At 36.8% G+C, this 22062-nt stretch overlaps 1 protein-coding gene across 1 annotated transcript in view; it reads left to right on the plus strand.

The window, feature by feature from the left end:
* Positions 1-22004, plus strand: part of LOC121381891 (sushi, von Willebrand factor type A, EGF and pentraxin domain-containing protein 1-like) — a 40443-nt gene extending 18439 nt beyond the window's left edge. The window contains exons 9-13 of the mRNA XM_041511287.1: positions 7980-8165; positions 8544-8812; positions 11356-11535; positions 15577-15718; positions 20344-22004. Of these exons, the coding sequence (XP_041367221.1) occupies positions 7980-8165; positions 8544-8812; positions 11356-11535; positions 15577-15718; positions 20344-20384 (818 nt within the window). The 3' untranslated portion in view covers positions 20385-22004. The remainder of the gene's footprint in view (positions 1-7979; positions 8166-8543; positions 8813-11355; positions 11536-15576; positions 15719-20343) is intronic.
* Positions 22005-22062: the final 58 nt, after the last annotated feature.

Raw genomic sequence — 22062 nt, forward strand, 5'->3', positions numbered from 1 at the left:
ATATCAGTTAGTTTGGTTGTTGCAGCTGAAGTTCACACAGCCACACACTTCTGTGCATGGAATATTGTTATTCCGACAGCTACATGTCCCCTTGCATCCACGTTTACCAAGTTCATGACAGCTGCAGGGAGCTGGATGATTAAAAAATCTTACTGTAGCATAGTCGTGTCAAACTCCACACCACAATCGACAGGAGACGGAAGGCGCGGATGGCTTTCTAAGGGCTTTCTCGAAATCATTCCTCTATGTAATATGTCCGTTGAATATGTAGTGTTAGTGAGTCAGTCGCTGGGGAAGACTCTGCCGCAGCTGAGCGATTGGAGTACAAGAACCAGCGAAGCTCGTTCACTTTGGTGTACACTCTGGACTTGTATAATTGGCAGACCAGTCGTTCTAACTGGTCGTATACTGCTTGCGATAGGTTTCGGTACCCTAAAGATTTCAAAGCATTAACTGTGTCATCATCACGCGCCACAAACACTTTGAAGCACTACTCTTTGGTTTTCCCAGGAAACATCCAGACGTGCCTGATCCTGTTAGAGCATGGAAGCCTAATATCTCTGTAGCACGTCTTTGTCCTAACTGGTCATACACTGTTTGCACTGGTATGTTTCTTTCCAGGTGTCCCTTCCATGTAATGAAGCGTATATCACTGGGTAGGCTTGGGTACATTTGGACCATCAGAAGGAAAACATCAGTGTCTGGAGATGCAATGCCAACCTCTGCATTTTTGTCAGTCGAAAGGGCATGCAGCAGGTGTAAGGTATCCGCCTCTTCTTGACTGTGTGTAAGAAGGGCAGTTGGAACACAAGTGTTGCCCTTAGTTTCTGCCCCTGATGTAACGATGAATGTGTTCAATTGTTTTATTTTTATTTATTTTTTTACTCTTGCTATGATCTGTACTCTTTGCAGCTAAGTTAAGTTGTAGGTTCTGATTTTGTCTTGATATTCGAGAGGAAATCATTCAGATAAATATTCTGGATTAAAGTAGTGTCCTTGACATGGTAATATGTTGATTTCCCTTTGTCCGTTTTCTTCTCATTTGTTCTTTGAGGGAGGTGTCGATATATCTGTCGAATACCAACCTCACTTCATCGTAATTGCCGGCCATGTTTCTGAGCTGGTCACGAAAGACTTGTACAAAATCGTTGCATGTCTTGATTTGGTCGGTCTTGGGTATTGCATTCACGAGGGCCATGCCATCGACAATTATCACTTTATACTTTGGTAAGGTGTCATCGTTTTCTGCTAGGGCTTCTGTTGCTACGTCTGGTGCATATGCAATCGCTTATGCTTCCATCTCGTGGACGTTTTTGTTGTTAGAGGCATTAGTCGTGGATGTTTCTATGGCTGGAGTATGTATGACTATTTGTTCATTATTGACTAGGAGCTCAAGATGGTGGAGTATTTTCGCTTTGTCACAAGCCAACAAGACTGTTCCCTCTGATGCAAATAGAGATCGTGGTACTATGTAAAATTAATAGTTGCCAATGCATTCCTTCAGATCAAGCTGTGGTCGACTTCTTGAGATGACGATGAGTGTTTGCAACAGTCCATGCTTCTCTTTGATCTTTACTAGCTTTCAGCCCGCGTTCACTTCTAGCATGACATTTGAGGCCATTTTGCACCACACACAAAGTCTTTGTAAGAAGGTTGTAAATCTCGTCCTCATCTGCAGCTGCCATGAATGGGTCTCCATGTTCACGGAATACGTCTGTCAGTTTGCAAGCATTCTTCATTTTTCGAGAAAGCTTCCCACCTGTGATTTCATGGTGTTGTGTTCTTTTGTCATTGTTGTCAGTGACGTATTATGTTGCAAATTGGTGCAGTAAAGTGGACAGCTCTGGTGCTATGAGGAATAACTTGTCAGGCGCCTTCTCATTTTGGGTTATTCCTACTATTCCGCCAGTCACTTTCAATGTCCGGTTTTGTTGCTCAATCCCATGGTCTGGAGCTATTGAAATGAAGCCAACCACACCTATAGTCACACAGACGTTTCTTTTCATGAATTCTGTCCAGAGGTCTGGACGTTGTCTTACAGTTTCCTGCATTGTTGAAATATACAGAGGGAGCAAGCGATCATAGTTTTGATGATCATGAGTGAAGAAATACTTTATAAGAGACTCTATGCTTTCCATGTGCAGTAGACGATCTCGCTGCCTGTTTCATGTTGTTCAGAACAAAGTGTTGAATCTTGTTTGCATTTCTTTCGAATTTCTGGACTCGAATGCCGTCATCACGTCTCTGACAGCATGACTTAGCTCCTTCCTATTCTCCGTGCTTTGGTTGATGTATCTTTGGTATGCTTCGCCAAGCAGAGTAGATGTCGAGTAAAACACTGGCCTTTCCTCGGGATCTGTTGTCAGAAAACTTTGAAAGTACAAATTGTACAGGGCAATCAATGTGACCATGTGTGCCTCCAAAGATCGGTACATGTGTTTCCAATAGAGAATTTGGGTTACAGTTGAAGGTGAATACAGTCCAGCCTTGACTAACATATTACTGCCAAGTAAGGTACAGCAACAAAAGACCGCAACAAATTGCAAAACGTATAGTACAGTATATAGTACAATATTGTATGCCAACCGCTGCCATTTTGTTGCACATATATGGCTGTCATCTTGGTTCCATTTCATGTTTTCTATCTATAGATGGCAAAAGCAGATTTTTCATGTGTTAAAAGGTATAAAAAGACCTCTCATTCATGTTTTTATCTTAACTGGATAAAAGGATATGGCGTAAAGTATATTTCATGACTTCCATGGCGGCCATCTTGGATTTGGTCAATTTACCCACTATTAGAAGTTGAGAAACAATTTCCACACTAATTTGGTTTAATCGCTATCATATAATAATGCAGAATCAAGTGGTAGTTCACTTTTAACAAACATTTAACACAAAATTACGCAAAGGCCAACACTATATACTCTAAGAGGAATCTTGTACCACGATTTGGTATCGGCCCCTTTGATTTTACCCGTGGTGTATCCCATAGTTAGACCACGGGCGTGTCTGACCTAACTTTTAGCGATTGCTGAATGGCTGAAGAAAGTTACGCCTACAAGTCACATATAGTTCAGCAGGAAGTAAATTAGAACATTGTTTTAAAAAGTAACACTTTCACTAACATTAGTTATAAAGCTACAATATAAATCTGTAATGGGGGCGTGGTACAAGCTAGTTACATCATCCTTTTCCGAGAGATTTGTATAGATAGACCACGGTTATTGCGGCCGTTGAGTGACGGGTGTGATAGATCTTGGGCTACGATCATTACACCCGTCACTCAACGGCCGCAAAAACGGTGGTCTAACTAGAAAAATCTCTCGGAAAAGGACGATGTAACTATAACTTAGTCCATGGATTTTTTTTTTAGTACATGGTGAGAGTCCGTGTTAGCCGTTTCTTTCATAAAATTTCTTTCCTTTGCTATCTAAAGGAAATGTATTATTATTTGTGATTTCTGGTTCTTGGTTTTTCATCTGTTTGTCAATTCAATCTCGTTTCAAAAATGGTACATTGGTTTTATCTAGCGGAAATATATAGGTCTTAGCTTTATAATACATTCTAAATACAGTAAACCTTCTTAGAAACAAAACTAGATCAGTGAATATATTTAAGCATCTTACTTTATCTGTGTTTCAGGACCAGACTGCCCCAGTCCTCCTGTGTTTGCAAATAGTAATCAACAATTTAACCCATCAACAGTTTCAACAGCTTACGAAGCTACCTTGCAGTATGCATGTAATTCAGGGTATGTCGCTGAAAATGGAGTCATAACCATCACCTGTGGTCTAGGCGCCTCGTGGACAAGCATAGTTTGTAAACGTAAGTAACTTATTAACTATTTTAATTCTTGTACTCTAATAGGAATCTTAGCCAATGGAATTGTTTTACTACTTGGTGAGAGTCCGTATTAGCCGTTTCATTCATAAACGTCTTTCCTTCGCTAGCCAAAGGAAATGTATTATTATTTGTGATTTCTGGTTCTTGGTTTTTCATCTGATAGTCAATTCAGTCTCGTTTCAACCTGTATCAGTTTTCTGAGTATGTTGTCTAGGTGGTTTCTTAGAAAGTTTCTATCAGTTATTTAAAAAATAAGATACATTGGTTTTGTTCAGCGGAAATATATTGTTCTTAGCTTTATAATACATTCTAAGTATAGTAAACCTTGTTAGAAAAAAAAATAGATCAGTGAATATATTTAAGCATCTTACTTTACATGTTTTTCAGGACCAGACTGCCCCAGTCCTCCTGTCTTTGCAAATAGTAATCAACAATTTAACCCATCAACAGTTTCAACAGCTTTCGGAACTACCTTGCAGTATGCATGTAATTCAGGGTATGTCGCTGAGAATGATGTCGCAACCATCACCTGTGGAGTGGGCGCTGCATGGACAAGCCTACATTGTAAACGTGAGTAACTAATGAAATTAAAAAAAAAATATCTGTCAGGTTTTAGTGTGTATAATTGCGCGCGCGCGTGCGTATTGATAGAAATAGTTCTAGTGTCCTCTAGCCCTGTTACCATATCTTTATGTGTGAGAACAGGGCTAAACAGTTCAACTGCACATATTGTTAAACAAAATTCAATTTTTAAATTTCACACGAACAAAAGGTTGTTAAGTACCGTTTTCAAAACAGACAGTTCTTTATATCTGACCTTTAGTTGTATTATTTTGACGTTTACTCATAACGTTAAATTTATATGTTTCCAACTAGTACACAAACTAAAACAAGAAGGTTGATATCCCTGTGCGAAATACAGCCAGTCGATTTTGAATAGGAGTATCGGGTTTCTTATTGTAGTTTTTGTACACGGCATAGGTATATAGACTAACATATATAGTGTATTGCAATAGGTATATGAACTTCATATGTAAAGATGTATAATATATTATTCCTTGGCTGAAATGTTGAAATGTTTTAAACCAATATAGAGCTAAATTTCGTAAAACATTAGCATTATTATTGTTACACAAATCAATGAATTTGAGCATACTAGAATATTTTCTAAAATACTGTGGAATATACTTTTCTCGTATGCTATCATACAGTGGACAGACAAGTACACAATCATATTCATCCTCTATGTCATTACATACACGACACGTTCTGTCTTCTAATACAATAGGGTTAGGGTTGTTCCATCTTCCTGTTTCAACATATAATCTATGTGATGCTACACGAAGTCTGGTCAATGCATATCTAAATTTCTCAACATAAACATAATCCAAATATTGCTTATAACAAAATAATTGTGAAAAATGTTTATATACGGGCAACGGGCAACTCTATTTACGTGCCCCTATCCACGAAGGTTCAGGCACGCCAGTGACTAACTCCGTAGCAGGAGGGGGGGGGGGGAGGGGGGGTAAGTTTGAGGTGGGCGGAATTTGGAAAAAAGCCATTTAGTAAAGTCAACGCGAGCGCGGACCAAATAGCAGACACTTCGCAAACTTGAAGTAACACCGAGTGGGAGCCGTGTTCTGATTGGCTGAATTTCAATTCCTCAGTGAAGCCTGTTTTTTACCCAAGTCTACAAAGAGTAACTGCATCCAAAGACACGTCTGGACTCTAAAATTTGACCCAAAATAGTTAAGACTGCTCAGCCAAAAAGTTTTTAAGGTGATTTTGAGCAATTGAACGGGCGCCGAAATAAAATGCGTTAGACTACTTATAAAAAAATAAACATAAGAATTTTGAACTGCTTCGAAAACGTTTAAAGTCTAACTAGCCCAAAAAAAGAGGTTATTCACGGAGGCAAAGGAGGTTGGTAGCGGGGATGTCGTCAAGGAGAGCCGATGAACAGGGATGAATCCAGATGGTGAAGGGCTTGCCGGTATGTGGACTTGGCGATGCTCTCGGTGATCGGACGGTAATCTTCCCCGGCAACGGTCTTAATGACGCGGTGGATGGTCGGGTTGTCCATTTCATCGAGAAGCATCCCTTGGTGGAAGAGTCCCCTCCGGCGGACGGTGAGACATATCCCACGCCCATCATTCATCGTAATCCTGCGCACCGTGTACTCTCCTTCCGTCGTTGGCAGAGGTTCGTAGCTTTCCTGTCTCGGTTCGCAAAGTAGGTGGCGAACATCCCCAATGTTGGTTTTCACGAGCCTTGAGTAGCGTGTTGGTAACTTGCCGGCCTGCAGTGACCAAGGCTGTGGGGCTGGCGAATCTTCTGCTGTAGCTGGAGGCGGTGTCGGCTGTTGGATCGGCGGACTTGGCTTGGCTGGTTGGTCGCCTGGAGACACGATCGCCTTCCGTTTTCCAACGGCCACAAGACGGGCCTGAGACTCTACAGCGGCACTCTTCCTGGGTGGAGGTGGCAGCGCTGGAGTCCCGGGGGCTGAAGTCTTTGGAGTTGTGGGGGGCGATTCCATCACGGCCTGGTTGAGGCCCGGGGCCGCCCTTGGCTAGTCGACATCTGGATCCAGCAGTGCTGGAACATATGGCCTCGCTGGTGTTGACCGGTGCAGAGGGTGAACAACGGGACAAGTCGCTGCCGGTAGTTGAGCTACCGGTTTTGACCTCCCCCGGTCCGCCCCTGGCGCGTCCGTCTTCCTCCTACTTCTCCTCCTGGGTGGTTTCCTAACTGGGTCACCGTACACCAAGGTCACGGTTGCCCGTGGCCCGGTGTACGTGACGCGGTATTCCAAAAGCAATCCATAGCTAGCAATGAGCCCCCCTAGGTGGGGGGGGGGTAGCTCAAGAGAGCAGGCGCATACGTCCTGCATCATCCTCGCAAAAAATTGGAATGCGAATGTTTATATAAGGAAGCTCTAGAGGATTAATTTAATCGTGACCTCCAGCCGTGTACATATATGTCATGTAAACGTTGCCGTAAAGCTGACCCCCCCCCCCCCCCCCCCAAAAAAAGTGTGTTTGTAACACCCTGGTTGTTCCATACATCTGAAAATCGAATGGCATTCAGCAAATGTCTAACGTAAATAGCCCAGTTAATCTTATTAGGAGATACAATAATGTCCTGTATGACAATATGACAATCACAGTTTTAGATATTGGGTCTCCTGAAATTGTGCGCATGTGCAGAATGTTTTGTTGTTGAAATAACCAATTTCTGAGAAATTGAAGACAGAGGCATATTTATAACACCACATTATATATAAATGCAGTAAAGGACATTCTATTAAACTATTATTGAAAACATTTAATAATAAATGAATATGTTTTTCTTATTTATTTTTGTGTGTTTTATTTATGTTTCATCTTTTATTTATTATATAACGATACAATACAAGTACTGTATTTCATGAAACATGGTATAAAAACGTATTAATCAATACCAAATAATATACCTTCATACATAAATAATTGATGTCACTATTGACCACCAAGTTACTATATCAATTACAGCTTGAAAATAGGGAATCATTGACTGGAGAAAAATGCTTAACATGTCATCATATGTAGTAGTTGGGATATTGACATTTTCATTAAAAAAACACAACGTCAAATATCCCAACTCTATTTGAAAATGATCTTAATTGTAAAAAAAAGAAAAAGAAGAAAGAAAACATTTGTACTAAAACATAATTTTCTTAGGGTAAATTTAACAATGGGGAAAAGAGGCATAAATGCTAACCATTTAAACCACGTGGAGTAATTTTATGTGTTTGGCAAATCGTGATTACATCATGTTAGGCACCGACAGTGTCATTGGTTTGTAAGCACCAAATGGTACCATAATATTGTACATTTGATTAATTGATAACATATTTTACTGTACAAAAAACTAAATAATCGGGCACAAGTTTGACAATTTACGAGGCCGTTGTACATTGCACCAAAATATTTATATTTCTCATTGTGAAATATCAAAAACAGTTGCCTCATTGCTTGTGGCCAGCCTAGCAATTGTTATACTGCACAAAGCTGCTTACAATGTGAACTTGTATTACACATCACTATATCTCTCCCACTTGTTGATTGAACAATAATATTTCATATTCTCAGGACCAGACTGCCCCAGCCCTCCTACATTTGCAAATAGCGATCAAGAGTTTAACCCATCGACAGTTTCAACAGCATATGGAGCATCCTTGCAGTACAAATGTAAACCGGGTTTTAAAGCTCAAAATGGCGTTACTTCTATCACATGTCAGATTGGTGCTACGTGGACGACAAGTGTAGTTTGCTCATGTAAGTGACTTAGTGAACAGAACATATTTCTCTTGTAATTCATTTGACTTACACTTTTGTCTGCTATTTGTAATTAAAATATTTACAAATCTATATTAATGGATGCGTTTGTGCGTGCTTGTAGGCGTTTGTATGTGTACTAGGTTAGCGTTCAGGCGTGGCGGTAATGGATTGAGGAATTAGTAAAGTGTATATTAATGTTAATCAATTGGGTATCAAATTGTGCCATTACAAGTGGAGATGATAATTATGGGAGACAGCAATATGTTGCATAGGTGAGGAAGCAGATGAACACATACAAAGTTTGACTTTCGTTGACATCACATGACGTACTACTGTGCTATTTGTCCTAGTAAATTAATGTGTGTCACATTTCAGTAATCCGATCATGTTCTGAAGTGAAGGCGTGTAACAGTCAGTACGGAGACGGTGATTACTGGATTTACCCGGCTCCTTATGGAACTACAAAAGCGAAGATCTACTGTCGTAATATGAACAACGGCGCCATCGAATATGTGACCTTGAATACTATAAACGTAGGGTACAAGCCACCCGTATCCAACATGCATTGTGGAGGAGAGGAATCCCCAGGCTGTTCAAAAGGTGGAGGAGAGACTCGTTACGAGAAAATTCGAGTCAACATTCAGGTAAAACGAGACATACGATATGGAAGATTTAGTTACTTTTGGCATCACAGCAGGAGCGACAGCGGTTACGGCCATATCAGTGACTATTATCGTTAAATCAGATGCAACAGCAGTAAGACCAGTAGTAGCGTCAAAAGGGACATTCCTGAGTTTGCTGCATTGTAAGATGTTTCCGACTAATACATTGTTTCTACGATTAAACTTACATATTAAATATATTTTCTGGTTTAGAATATCCGTGTCTGTATATTGAATCTGTTTGTGGTCGTCTTAATATTTGTAAGAAACCCAAACTGGATTTTATCTTCAAATAATTTTATACGTACGAAAACATTATATTTTAGGAAATAAAATAAAATTTAAAACTACATTCCCTGGATAATTTTTATTATTTAAGCATATAGAACAGAAAATCCAATTACGTTTGGTGCATATATGACGCCGCACTCCGCATTGGTTTCACTACGCTGGCTTATCCAGGTCAAAAACAAAGCCAGTATTTTGAAAGTGGGATACTTTTGACGGGCTCGTACCGATCTCGGTTTTCATTGGCTTATCACAAGTATAGAATTCCCCAACAAGAGATCACGTGAGATTTCGCAATTTTTTAACAAATTTAACTGTCTTGATTGAGGGGTCGTCTCATATCTCCAAAACATATTTATATCCATAGAGGTATGGTACAACGCTTTTCCAGGGGTCGGTGAGTGGGGGATTTGCCTTGAAATGTTTACAGTGGCCAGCTGTTGGCATACGCGTTACATGTAAGGGGGTGTTACTAATTACGTAACGCTCTAGGGGTAGAGGAAGAGGGTACTGTGTTCGATTTACATAACATTTTTCAAGACTATATGCTATTTTTATTCATTACTTAGACCTAAAAAGGTGTTCTTTGGAAACGCGCGGTCAGTCTACGATCGATCCCCATCGGCGGGTATACAAACAAACCATGGTATGTGGGATGGTACATATAAACGATCCCTTGCTAAAATTATATGTCAAAATTACCAAATGTTAGACACCCAACAGCAGATGGAAGGAAGGATAGGATATGTTTTATTTAACGACGCACTCAACACATTTTATTTACGGTTGTATGGGGTCGGATGATTATTAAATCAATATGCTTTATCTTTGATGTCGTGACGAATCAAGCGTATACGTTTGACGATATCCGTTCATAGTGAACACACACGACTTTTTTAAAAGTGCTTTTGAGCTTGTATTTCACATTTGTACATGATGTTATAATATGGTAAACAGAGAATGTAACTTTAACCTAGTACAAATATTATAACGATCAGAAACACGTTTAAAGCCGCACGCCCTAGTTCCATCCAGCGAAAATAAATTATAATTTGGTTAATCTACAAACCTGTAACACACTTAGATCACGTTTTTATCAAATGGAGTGAAAAAGCAGGTTTTATATCGATAAATACCATGGGAATCCCCATGTCCCAATTGCTTGAAATAATTTTGAAAGTTAGTATTCTGATGTCACCGGTAGATGTCGCTCGAAGCACAACAATGCCTACGTCACGACAAATTTCACAGACTTTGGGTGCGTTCCTTTCACCTCTCCTGGACATGTTCCAACTGTTCTGTCCTGGTTGTATCCCCTCTCCAGATATCGTAAGACTTAGCAAAATTATGGGTTTTATGGGTTTGTAACGTTTTGTATTGAGACACTTACTTGTCTGAACTTTATTGTTACTGAAAATGTTCACGAACTGTGAAGAAAAATCTCACAAATGAACAACAAGCAAAGGACAGCAAATCGGATGTTGATTGCGCGAACCGTGCACGAGAAAACAAACCGAACCAAAATGATAACGGCCACGTGGTATACCAACGTCTGTGACGTTTACACAGGAAGATTCCCTCTAAAAATAGATTGGACCTCGCTTGCTTAACGTTTTTTTCTCGAGTGCGCGCGGCTTTTTAAGAAATACAAAAAATGCATTTCGTGGTTTTACAAACATCAGGATTACCAGGATTACCAAAAAGCACTTCAGGTGAATGGAAATGTGTATTCTAAATAATAAAATGTAAGTAAAGTGCAATTTTATTTGTGAAAAAAATGGGTTTAATAGCATAAAAAAACGCCGTAATGGTTAACAACTAGCCGTAACTAGGGCGTGTCCCTTTAATATACAGCCACTAATATTTTATGCAGAAAAATATATTTGATATGTGATTATAATCATTAAACTGTCTTTGTTAGTCAGTAACATCTTAAAAATTGTAGCAAACTCAGGAATGTTCCTTTAAGAGTAGTATGAATCCAAAACACGTCCCGCACATCTACTTAATATGCAGTAATAATAAAACGTAGTGTCAAATCCCACAACCGTCCATCGGTTCGAGCAGAAATTGTGTGGGTTAATAATGTTTTGCCCTTTTATTTATTTCAGAAATTACAGTTACAACAAAAGGTCTTTAAGCGAAAAGTATTTCTGTACAATGATTAATACCAGTTATATGTATTTCTTAAAATTATTTCCCTTACTAGACCTTTAAGAAAGTTATTTTCATTGCAGACAATGGAAGTCGACCGAACAGACAGAACATTTGCTTATACAGCTTTCGGGATACCAAGAAATTATGGTGAAGCAGCAGATTGTTACTCAATACATTATGGTAACATCAGAGTGGCATGTGGACCAAAAGGAACGTTTAATATAGACACGACTGGAACCGGGCTAATTGTCGACCCAACGGTTAGTTTTAACAGGAGAAGAACCTCGACAAATACCGATTAACAAAGACTCTGTTGATATTTTCCATATTAAAAATACTCGTGACGAATCCTTTATATATTATATTTGATGGAACTGTAATGTAGTTCACCGCAGAACATTCACTGGGAATTCAAAGTTGTATACGTCACAATAGTAACAGCTAGGAGCAATGGACAATTATATTAAATTGCTTTCGGCTCCTGTAACTAGACCGGTGTCACATATACGTTGCACTCCCCTGGATTTGCACTCCCCAATCAAGATTATACGTAGAATAAGCACTCCCCAGTGTGTATTATACATGTAATATGCACTACCCCAGTCTATATTATATGTATAATATGCACTCCCTCTGAATAATATGCACTCCCCCAGTTTCCATTACACGTAGAATATAATGTTTTAAACATTCACATAATTATATTTTTTGATAGGGTTTTTATGTTTGTATGGTCAGTACATTTTGTAAAAGTTGATATAAATATCAGTGACGACTCTAGATGGCTATGTGAATCAGGGGCGAATCCAAGGAGGCCAAAACATTCCTGGATCCCAGAATCTCATCACCCATCCCTTGCTTCCCTTACTTCCCATTAATATGGCAGGAATTTTGTGGAGATAGCATTGCAAAGCTCTACATTCATTATTAGATTTATATTCTATAGCACGCATAAATTACTATAAATTATTATAATGGGCACTACTCGTTCATTATTATACGTATAATCCACATTCCCCATTCAATATTATATTATAATCTACACTCCCCATTCATAATTATACGTATAATATACACATAATCAACTCTACGTTCATTATTAGACATATATTCTATACAATTCATAAATTATTATACATATAATGTGCCATTCACTATTATACTTATAAACTACACCTTACATTAATTGTTATAGAAATAATCAGTACTCTCCGTTCATTATTATTCATATAATCTGCACTCCCCATTCATTATAATATGTAATATGCACTCCACATGCATTATTATACATATAATCTGCACAACCCATTTAGTATACGTATAATATACACTCCCCATTCAATATTATATGCATGATCTACATTCCCCATTCATTATAATATATATAATATTCTCTCTCCAGTCATTATTATACATATAATTTGCACTCCCCATTCATTATTATACGTATAATCTATACTCCCCTTTCATTATTAGACATATAATCTACACTGCCCATTAATTAGTATACGTATAATCTGCATTCCCCATCCATTACTATACATGTAATCCTCATTCATTGCTATACATATAATCTGTACTCCCCATATAATATTACTCCCCAATGATTACTATCAATTGGCAATATCCTGCGAAATGAAACTTTATGTTTTTAAATATACTCTGTCAAAAAAGAAACGCATAGGCGAACTATTCATGGTATTATCTCTTTAATACAAAGTGGCATAATTTCGTTATTTATGATCGTATTACAGTCAAATTTGACATGAGTATTTCACGCCGATTTCCTGCAATTTTCGCACAACGTGCGTTAAATATGTTTTAGGGTGCATTTTGGGCATCCAATCCCATTCCAGGAACATTAACAAACATGGTCATTCAGCAACAATGTACAAAAAAAACCCCGATATTTTGTAAAAATCTAACTTTTCTTCTTTCCCTATCACCTATGCGTTTCTTTTTTGACAGAGTATATATATATATATATATATATATATATATATATATATATATATATATATGTATATATATATATATAATCTGCACTCCCCATTCATTATTATACATACAATATACATGTACACTCCCCATTCATTATTATCAATTGACAATCCTGCCAAATGACACGTTGTTCTTTTAAATATACATATACGCTGCACCCCACATTCATTATTATACTTATACTTATAATCACTCTAGACTCTACGTATACATATATTTTTGTTTTTTTTTTCAAGTTCAGTTCTTTTATTGCTTTAAGTTGTTCAACTTATCAGCATTATAACAATGAACAAACATTAATATATACAATAGTGCGGAACATTAATATATACAATAGTGCGGAACAATGTACACTCCCCATTCACTATTATACATTTACTTATAATCTATACTTTACATGTGTTGATATACATATAATCTGCACTTCATGTTCATTATTATTCATATAATCTACACTTCCCATTTATTATTATATGTATTATGCACTCCAGATTCATTATTATACGTATATTCTACACTCCCCATTCATTATATATATATATATATATATATATATATATATATATATATATATATATATATATATATATATATATATATATATATATATATATATATATAATCTGGACAACACTTTCCGTTTTATATGTATAGTAATGAATGTGCAGTGTAGATCACATATATAGTCGTATTTGTGGAATGCAGAATACATTTATATTGATGAATGCAGAGTGTAGGTTGTATGTATAATAAAAGAAATGTGTGTGCAGTGTAGATTATATGTATAACAAGCATTCTGGGAGTACTGCTAAAGCAATACATGTCATCTACAGGGCCCAACAATTGTTTGTATTTTCTAAGTTCAAGGGTCATTACTCTGTTTAAAATGGGTAAATTGATATGGAAGCTAAACTTGATCTGTAACAGTACATGACAAAGCTATATACAAAATTTAATCTCAGTATCTTCTGGGAATTGAAAACAAATAAGTCCGAAAAACATATTTTCATATCTCCTAAGTTCAAGGGCTATAACTCTGTAAAAACAAATGGGCAAATTGCCATAAAATTCGAACTTGATATGTAATAGTACATCATAAAGCTATACACAACACTTCAGCACAATATATTAGGCATTGCAAAAACAAAGTCTGGAAAATAATTTTTGTTTCACCAAAATTCAAGGGCTATATTTTTGTCAAAAACAGGTAAATCGTCATGAAAGTCAAACTTAATCTGTAAAGCTATACACAAAATGTCAACTGAATATGTTGAGGAATTGGGAAAAAGTCCGAAAAACACATTTTCGCATTTCCTAAGTTCAAGGGCAATAACTGTGTCAAAAATGGGTAAATAGTTATGAAAGTCAAACTTGATATGTAATAGTATATGATAAAGCTACATGTAAAGTAACTCGTCAAGAAAGTCAAACTTGATCTGTAATGGTACACTATAAACCTATACGCAAAATTTCAGCTCAGTATGTTGAGGTTTTGAGGGGTGGGGTGGGGGGGGGGTGGGTCCGGAAATCAAATTCAAGCACCATAATTCGGTCAAAATGTGCAAATCGTCATTAAAGTCAAACTTGATCTCTAATGGTATATGATAAAATTATACACCAAATTTCAGCTCAATATCTCGAGGCATTGTAGCAAAAAAACCTATCCACAAAACTTTATTTCGGACAGACGGACAGATAGAAGAACACCATAGTTTATATATGCAATGTTTTGTTTACTGATTGGTGTTATGGCTATGACAAAAGGTAAGAAGAAAAGAAGAAAAAAGAAAAAACACTTCTTGTTCACAACTGTCCTACTTCAGTGAGACGCCTGATCAAGAAGTCGCACATGTCTACTATGTTTGTGGCAATACCCACCAACAGGACTGCTTTCAGTCTCTATTTTATACTCAGGAAATAACTGAATTCACTAAACCGTGTGGGGTTAGTTGACCAACTGTTGGGGCTAGTTGGTAGAGGGCGAGCTGGTTTTGGGCGTGTTGGACGGCATTATTTTTAACACGGGCGTTTCGATCCTGGTTGGAAATTCTAGGTATTGTTAAATATCCCTATAAACCCCACAAAAAACCCGAATGTCCTTGGTTGTATCATGAATCATTTCTATGTTTGCATTTACCATAGTTTGACACCCAATGGCCGATGTATGTTTCGTGCTGGGGTGTCGTTAAACATTCATTCATTCATTCATTCATGTCTATGTAGAGTGCTATTGTCATACTTGATGTGTTTATTATATCCAAACGTTTTGTAATATCACACAATTATTATTATCATTATAGCTGTCGTTTCCTGTGACTGGTTGGAACGCCTGGGGTCAGGTGGTCCGAAGGCCGGGTGGTACACAAATTGACTTACTGTGTGGAGGATGGAGCGGCGCTTGTCGGCCAGATAAAGATATGTTGTTAGTTATCGGATCAACTGGTAACCGCAGTTAATATGGCTTTAGCTAATCACAAACACTAAAAACTACACAAAAAACACAAAAAACAACGAAACCAGAAACGAAACAAAATAAAAAACGAAATACCACCACCACCACCACCACCCACCACCACTCAAAAAAAAAGAAATAATAAAAACATTAAAAAATAACACCCCCCCCCCCCCCCCCCCCCCAAACAAAAACAAAAACAAACAAACAAACCCACAAACTAATAATAAAATTAAAAATACATACCCATAACGAAAACAAATAGACGAAAATAAACAATAGTAACAACAACAACAAAAATCAAGCAAAACAAAACACACACACCCTCGCAAAAATTCTACACAAAACAAAATCTCAACATCAAACTCAGTTTTAATTATGAATGCTCTTCTTTTGTTTGCCCTTCTTATTTCTGATCTACGTTTTTTCGTGTTTTTTTCTTTGTTTGTTGTTTGTTTGTTGTTTTTGGGTTTTTTAAATAAAGTACCATATATTCTTCTGGTCATTGTTTATTTATGGGGCAGGACATAACCCAGTGGTAAAGCGTTAGCTTGATGCGCGGTCGGTCTAGGATCGATCCCCGTCGGTGGGCCCATTGGTCTATTTCGTGTTCCAGTCAGTACACCACGACTGGTATATCAAAGGTCGTGGTATGTACTCTCCTGTCTGCGTGATGGTACATATAAAAGATCCCTTGCTACTAATGGAAAAACGTAGTGGGTTTCCTCTCTCAGACTATATGAAAATATTTACCAAATGTTTGACATCCAGTAGTCTATGGTTAATAAATCAATGTGCTCTAGTCGTGTCGTTAAACAAAACAAACTTTTGTTGATCTATCTTAATACAATTCACGACTGGGAATTGCCACGGCAGTGTCAATAAAAATAGTTTTGCAACATAGTCCAATAATCCATTTCAACATACATCATATTAAATAATAGAGATTTAACATGAATAACTGTTTTTCGTTTTTTAACTAGTTTACCTAAATACGGATGGCATGTTTTTGTAATTTTTTAGTACTGTCAATGTTAAAGGAGCGGGACAGCCCAGTGGTAAAGTGCTCGCTTGATGCGCGGTCGTTATTGGATCGATCCCCGTCGGTGGGTCCATTGGGCTATTTCACGCTCCAGTCAGTGCACCACGACTGGTATATCAAAGGCCATGGTATGTACTACCATGTCTGTGGAATGGTGCAGATAAAAGAATCCTTGCTGCTAATCGAAAATAGTAGCCCATGAAGTGGCAACAGCGGGTTTCCGCTATCTATCTGTGTGGTCCCTGACCATATGTCTGACGCCATATAACCGTAAATAAAATGTGTTGAGTGCGTCGATAAATAACACATTTCTTTCTTTCTTTTCCTTCTAACTTTTGAAAAATTCATAAGGGCTGTACGGCTTTAAGTGTATGCGCTTGTAATTAAATAGGTAGTACTGAATGTACTTTTCAAAGAAATAAAGCAAAGGCTTTTACACCTCATTATAGATCTGGAACTTTAACATGCGATATGGGTATGATATGTATGTAACACGTTACTGACAAAAGGTTATGTTTATTTAGTCTTCAAAATATCTTACGTTTAACGCCTGTTCTTCAGAATTTTATTACTGCATAAACGTGTAACGTTTGTCACAGTAAAAACAGTTTTGTAATGTCACCAACACTGTGTTTATTTTATCGACATGTTGCTGTGGTCACTTAATGCAAAACCCATTTCTTAATTTTAATGAATAATTGGTATTACACTCCCACATACACCACTATCACCCAAAATGTATTTGTTTAGATATATTTATAAAGTTGCATTGCTATCTAATTATACCATCTTTACTGTAATGACCAAGAAGATGTTTAAATCTAAAGTATACATGCATATAATAAGGTAATACATGTATCTAGGTAACTATAATGCTAAAAATTAATATTTTTAATGGTCCCTGTCATCAAATGAATCGAGTGTTGTCGTTAATTTGAGATTACTAGTGTTAAAGTGACAGACCCTAGTTTTTAAACACTAAGACGTATTGTTCACTATTAGAGCCGTTTTTATAATTAAAATTAGAAGCTAATTCTATTTTATTGATTAGATTATATATTTGCGTACATCGGAAGTGTTTCAGGTCATCCAGGCTTTTGTAATACCGCAAAATACATTTTTCATAATTGTACAAACGCACGTTCGTCTGAGAAGTAACTGTTATCGAGCTAAACTCCAATCTATTTGTAGACGTTATATTCCCGTTTACACCTCACAGACTTTAGTTGCACTATATTATAACGTTATCCGGACGTGTTACAGGTTTGTACATTAACCAAACTTAATGTCCATTTTCTCGGGCTGAAAGAAGGGTCTGCGCCTTTAAACACATGCCGACTGCTGGCCAATGTTTCTCTCTCCACAAATGAATAATTATACAAAATGTTACCTATGCCACCATAACTATGTGTCTCACTCTCGTGTGCCTTTCTGGCAAGGATGAAATACTTTAAAAAAACAAACCAAAACCACCTTCAATGTATCACTGATAGTTAAAACAGAAATAAATATTGTAATTTATAATCTGGAAATTCACCGGCCTCGGTGACGCAGTGGTTAGGCCATCGGACTACAGGCTGGTAGGTACGGGGATCGTAGCCCGTTATACCGGCTCCAACCCACAGCGAGTGCTTCTCTCTTACTAACCACTATAAACTAACAACTAACCCACTGCCCTGGACAGACACCCTAGATAGCTGATGTGTGTGCCGAGGACAGCGTGTTTGAACCTTAAATGGATGTAAGCACGAAAGTTGAAATGAAATGAAATCCGGAGACTCCATCGCTTAAAGTAAAATGATTCGGAAAGGTGGCTATCCATTCTTATTTATTCCATTAATTTATTATTTTATTTGTGATTGATAGTTAAATGTGGAATATTTGGAAATAGTCCACAGGGAATAAAATTGCATTACTACATGTATTTGTCGAATACGTGTTAGTCCTCAGTCGGTCCAAACAGAGGGGACTATACTTTTCGACTGTCTGTTTTTGGCAGTATGTCCATCCACTTTTGAGTTTTTCTGACTCTTACTCCATAATGCCTCAATATATATATATATATATATATATATATATATATATATATATATATATAATATATATATATATTAAACTGAAGTTTGTGTGTATATCTTTATGATATAGAGTTATATAACAAGTTTGATTTTCAATATTGACAGATTTATGGCCTGTGCTATTACTTGTATTCAAATAAGAAGAGGTTGATTGTGTTAGTTGTTAGTTATATATATCACTTTTTGTAACGTCAGTCACGTAACACCAGTGACAGAACATTTTATTCATAAAATTTGTAAAATACAGTTTAGCAGAAATTTTATTCATTTATTTATGCCTTTTACAATGTTGTCGATACAAGAGAAAATAGACACATACTACATGTATGTTTGTTGACAATATTTCAACAAAGTCATGAATCTTCATTAGAAAACGAAATATGCCAAATATATAGTAACACTTGTATACTGACTTGCGAAAATGTATGACAAATATTGTCAAAGTTAATAAATTATATGTATTTATATATGGAAATAATGTTCTTCTATGGTCTACATACAGATATTAATACACTGCTAGTCATTCATCCATCTCCTGATTGGGCTCAGTATATTGTTCTTCTATTCTAGACGTCACCCCGCCACTTGTACACCGAAGGCCGTGATATGTATTATGATGTTGACATGAAAGTCTGTACTAAAAGTAGCTTTTTTGTTTCAACTTTATTTTTCGTGTTTATATCCAATTAAAGTTCAAGCACGCTGTCCTGTGCACACACCTCAACTATCTGGGTTGTTTATCCAGAACAGTGGTTAATTGTTAGTGATTAGTGAGAGTGTTAGTGAGAGAGAATAGGGTGTAATGGCCCTGCACCTACCCATTGAGGCCTTGAGAGCTAGCTCTGGGTAGGAGCAGGAACCGGGCTGCGAACCTTGTACCTGCCAGCCTTAAGTCCGATGGCTTAGCCACTGCGCCACCGAAGCCGATCAAGTAGCTATTGTGGCGATGGCGGATTTCTTCTCTCGCTGTTCAGACCAAATATTTCAGTAATCATACGGCCGTTGTTTAAAATGTGCTGAAGCATATTTAAACTCAATCCCTATCATTTCTTTGTTACGTCCACTATCCGTCACACTTAGTGTTGACAGCTCTTTACACTGTGGCTTTATATAATTATATATTATAGCAATTTTTATTTTTAATGAAAATGAAACTTACCTGTGTTTGACACTCAATAGCCGATGTGTATTTCTGTGCTGGGGTTTCGTTAAACATTCATTCATTCATTCATTCAATTTGTGTTGGGGCTAATGTTCAGTGCACATTCCAACCAAATATTTAATAAAGATAAAATTAGACAAACAGTCAAAATGGCTACATTGTTTGCCCGAGCACTTCTAATCATCTGAGTGCGTAGGATTTCTTTATTTTGTTTTATGTTTGTCTTGGACACATTGAGCCGAAGAACTCCATAGGAAGGTGTGTCTAAACCAGACGTGCTAGAACTGTCAAAGCAAGTTTTAAATTCATTGTGTTGTTTTCTGTTACTTTCAGCACCATCCAGTGCCAGTGCCGTCATGCCGACTTGTTCTTAGACTCAGATGGGGATTCAGTTGTTTTCTGATGCAATGACTTTTGAAACCACTATCCGTCTTGATATTCCACTGTGCATGGGCATGCTGACTACTACACACTAAATGTATTGTGGCCGGTGATAAAGATAACTTTTTTTTCTGCACAAAAATCAGTAGCAAATACCTCTACCCACAGACAATCGCAGCGCACCTAGAAAGGGTGTGGCACCTTTTATTTAATCAAAACAAAATGTCTGTAAATCTATCTATCTATCGATCGAACGTGATGTCAGTATTATTGTCGACTTACTCTCTAGGAAACCACTGTTCACGCTGATTGTCAACACATTTTTATTTAATAATTCAAACACTACGTGTAATATCGATTAAGTTGTAATTATTTGTCACACATACAGCGATATATGAATCTAGCCAATTTAAGAATGTACCTTTTAATGCTATATTTTAGACAGCGGAGTAGTATACTGAGAGGCATAAATAACGTTGTTTTTTCTTTCCAAATTCGAAAATGATGGTAGGGGGACCAACTAAACAGCATTGTATATAAAGTGTCTTTTTCACGTGTGTTACCTGCACTTGTCTCACAATCAAAGCAACATTGATTTTTTCACTGTCATTTTCCATTATGCTACGATAAGTACAGAATTTTGTTTTACTGTAAAAAACCAAACAAGCAAACCACAAAAAGAAGGGTTTTTTGTTTGTTTTAAATGCATTTTATTCCATTTTCTTTTCCAATTTGAACAATATATTTTCTTTCTGTTACAGCTTTTAAAACCAATATTTCATTCTTAAGTCAACCTTTTGTTAATTGCAAAATTAATTTTAATCACGGATGTTGACGTTCAATCTTTAGTATACTCGTGCTTTATTTAATATGTTCCATAGGCATAAGGGACTTCAATTAAGTTTGATTTCAGTGCTAAGTGTTAAAATTAATTAATTTCTATGATAGTGTGCATGCTACGTTTGTTATTTAGTCTGTTGTGCTTGTATATGATTTCTACATGTATAATAACATTGTATAATTTATTCCTATTATTCTTGTTCAATGGTATCTTTAATAAATACTAATTATTATTGGAAGTGTTAATGTGATATGTGATCTTTATCTATTGTTCTGGAAACCTATCTCGTATAGTTGGCCAGTTTTCTCTGACACGTTTAATGGACAGGATATAGTACTGATCTTTCAGACAAATAATTTAACATCAACTCTTTCAAACCTGATAACTAACATGATATGATGTATATGCTGGTTTGAAACAATTTGAGGAAGAGGGAGGGTACAGACATGCTATTATATGTTCTAGATATAATTGTCATTACTGTTTTTCACTGACCATAATTAATTTTAATATGTACATATTCCTCATGGACTTATAAAATGTCCTTCCGTAAAGCACAAGTTAATTATAATCCCGATTAATATAAAAATGTATCTACATATAATTACGATGTGCTCCTTGGATTATTTTTGAATATTATTTATGCCTATATTTGAATTTTAATATCATTATTATATTGTGTTCATTCATTTATTAATAGACAACAGAACGTGGCACAACTCATTTATACTGTTGATGTATTTATGAATAAAGTGATTTGATTTGAAACATGTTCAATGTTTTCTCTATCTATCTCTATATGCTCTGTATGTATGCGAGCGTGCGTGCGT

The sequence above is a fragment of the Gigantopelta aegis genome, chromosome 9 (assembly GCF_016097555.1).
Source record: "Gigantopelta aegis isolate Gae_Host chromosome 9, Gae_host_genome, whole genome shotgun sequence".
Classification (NCBI taxonomy): Eukaryota; Metazoa; Mollusca; class Gastropoda; order Neomphalida; family Peltospiridae; genus Gigantopelta; species Gigantopelta aegis.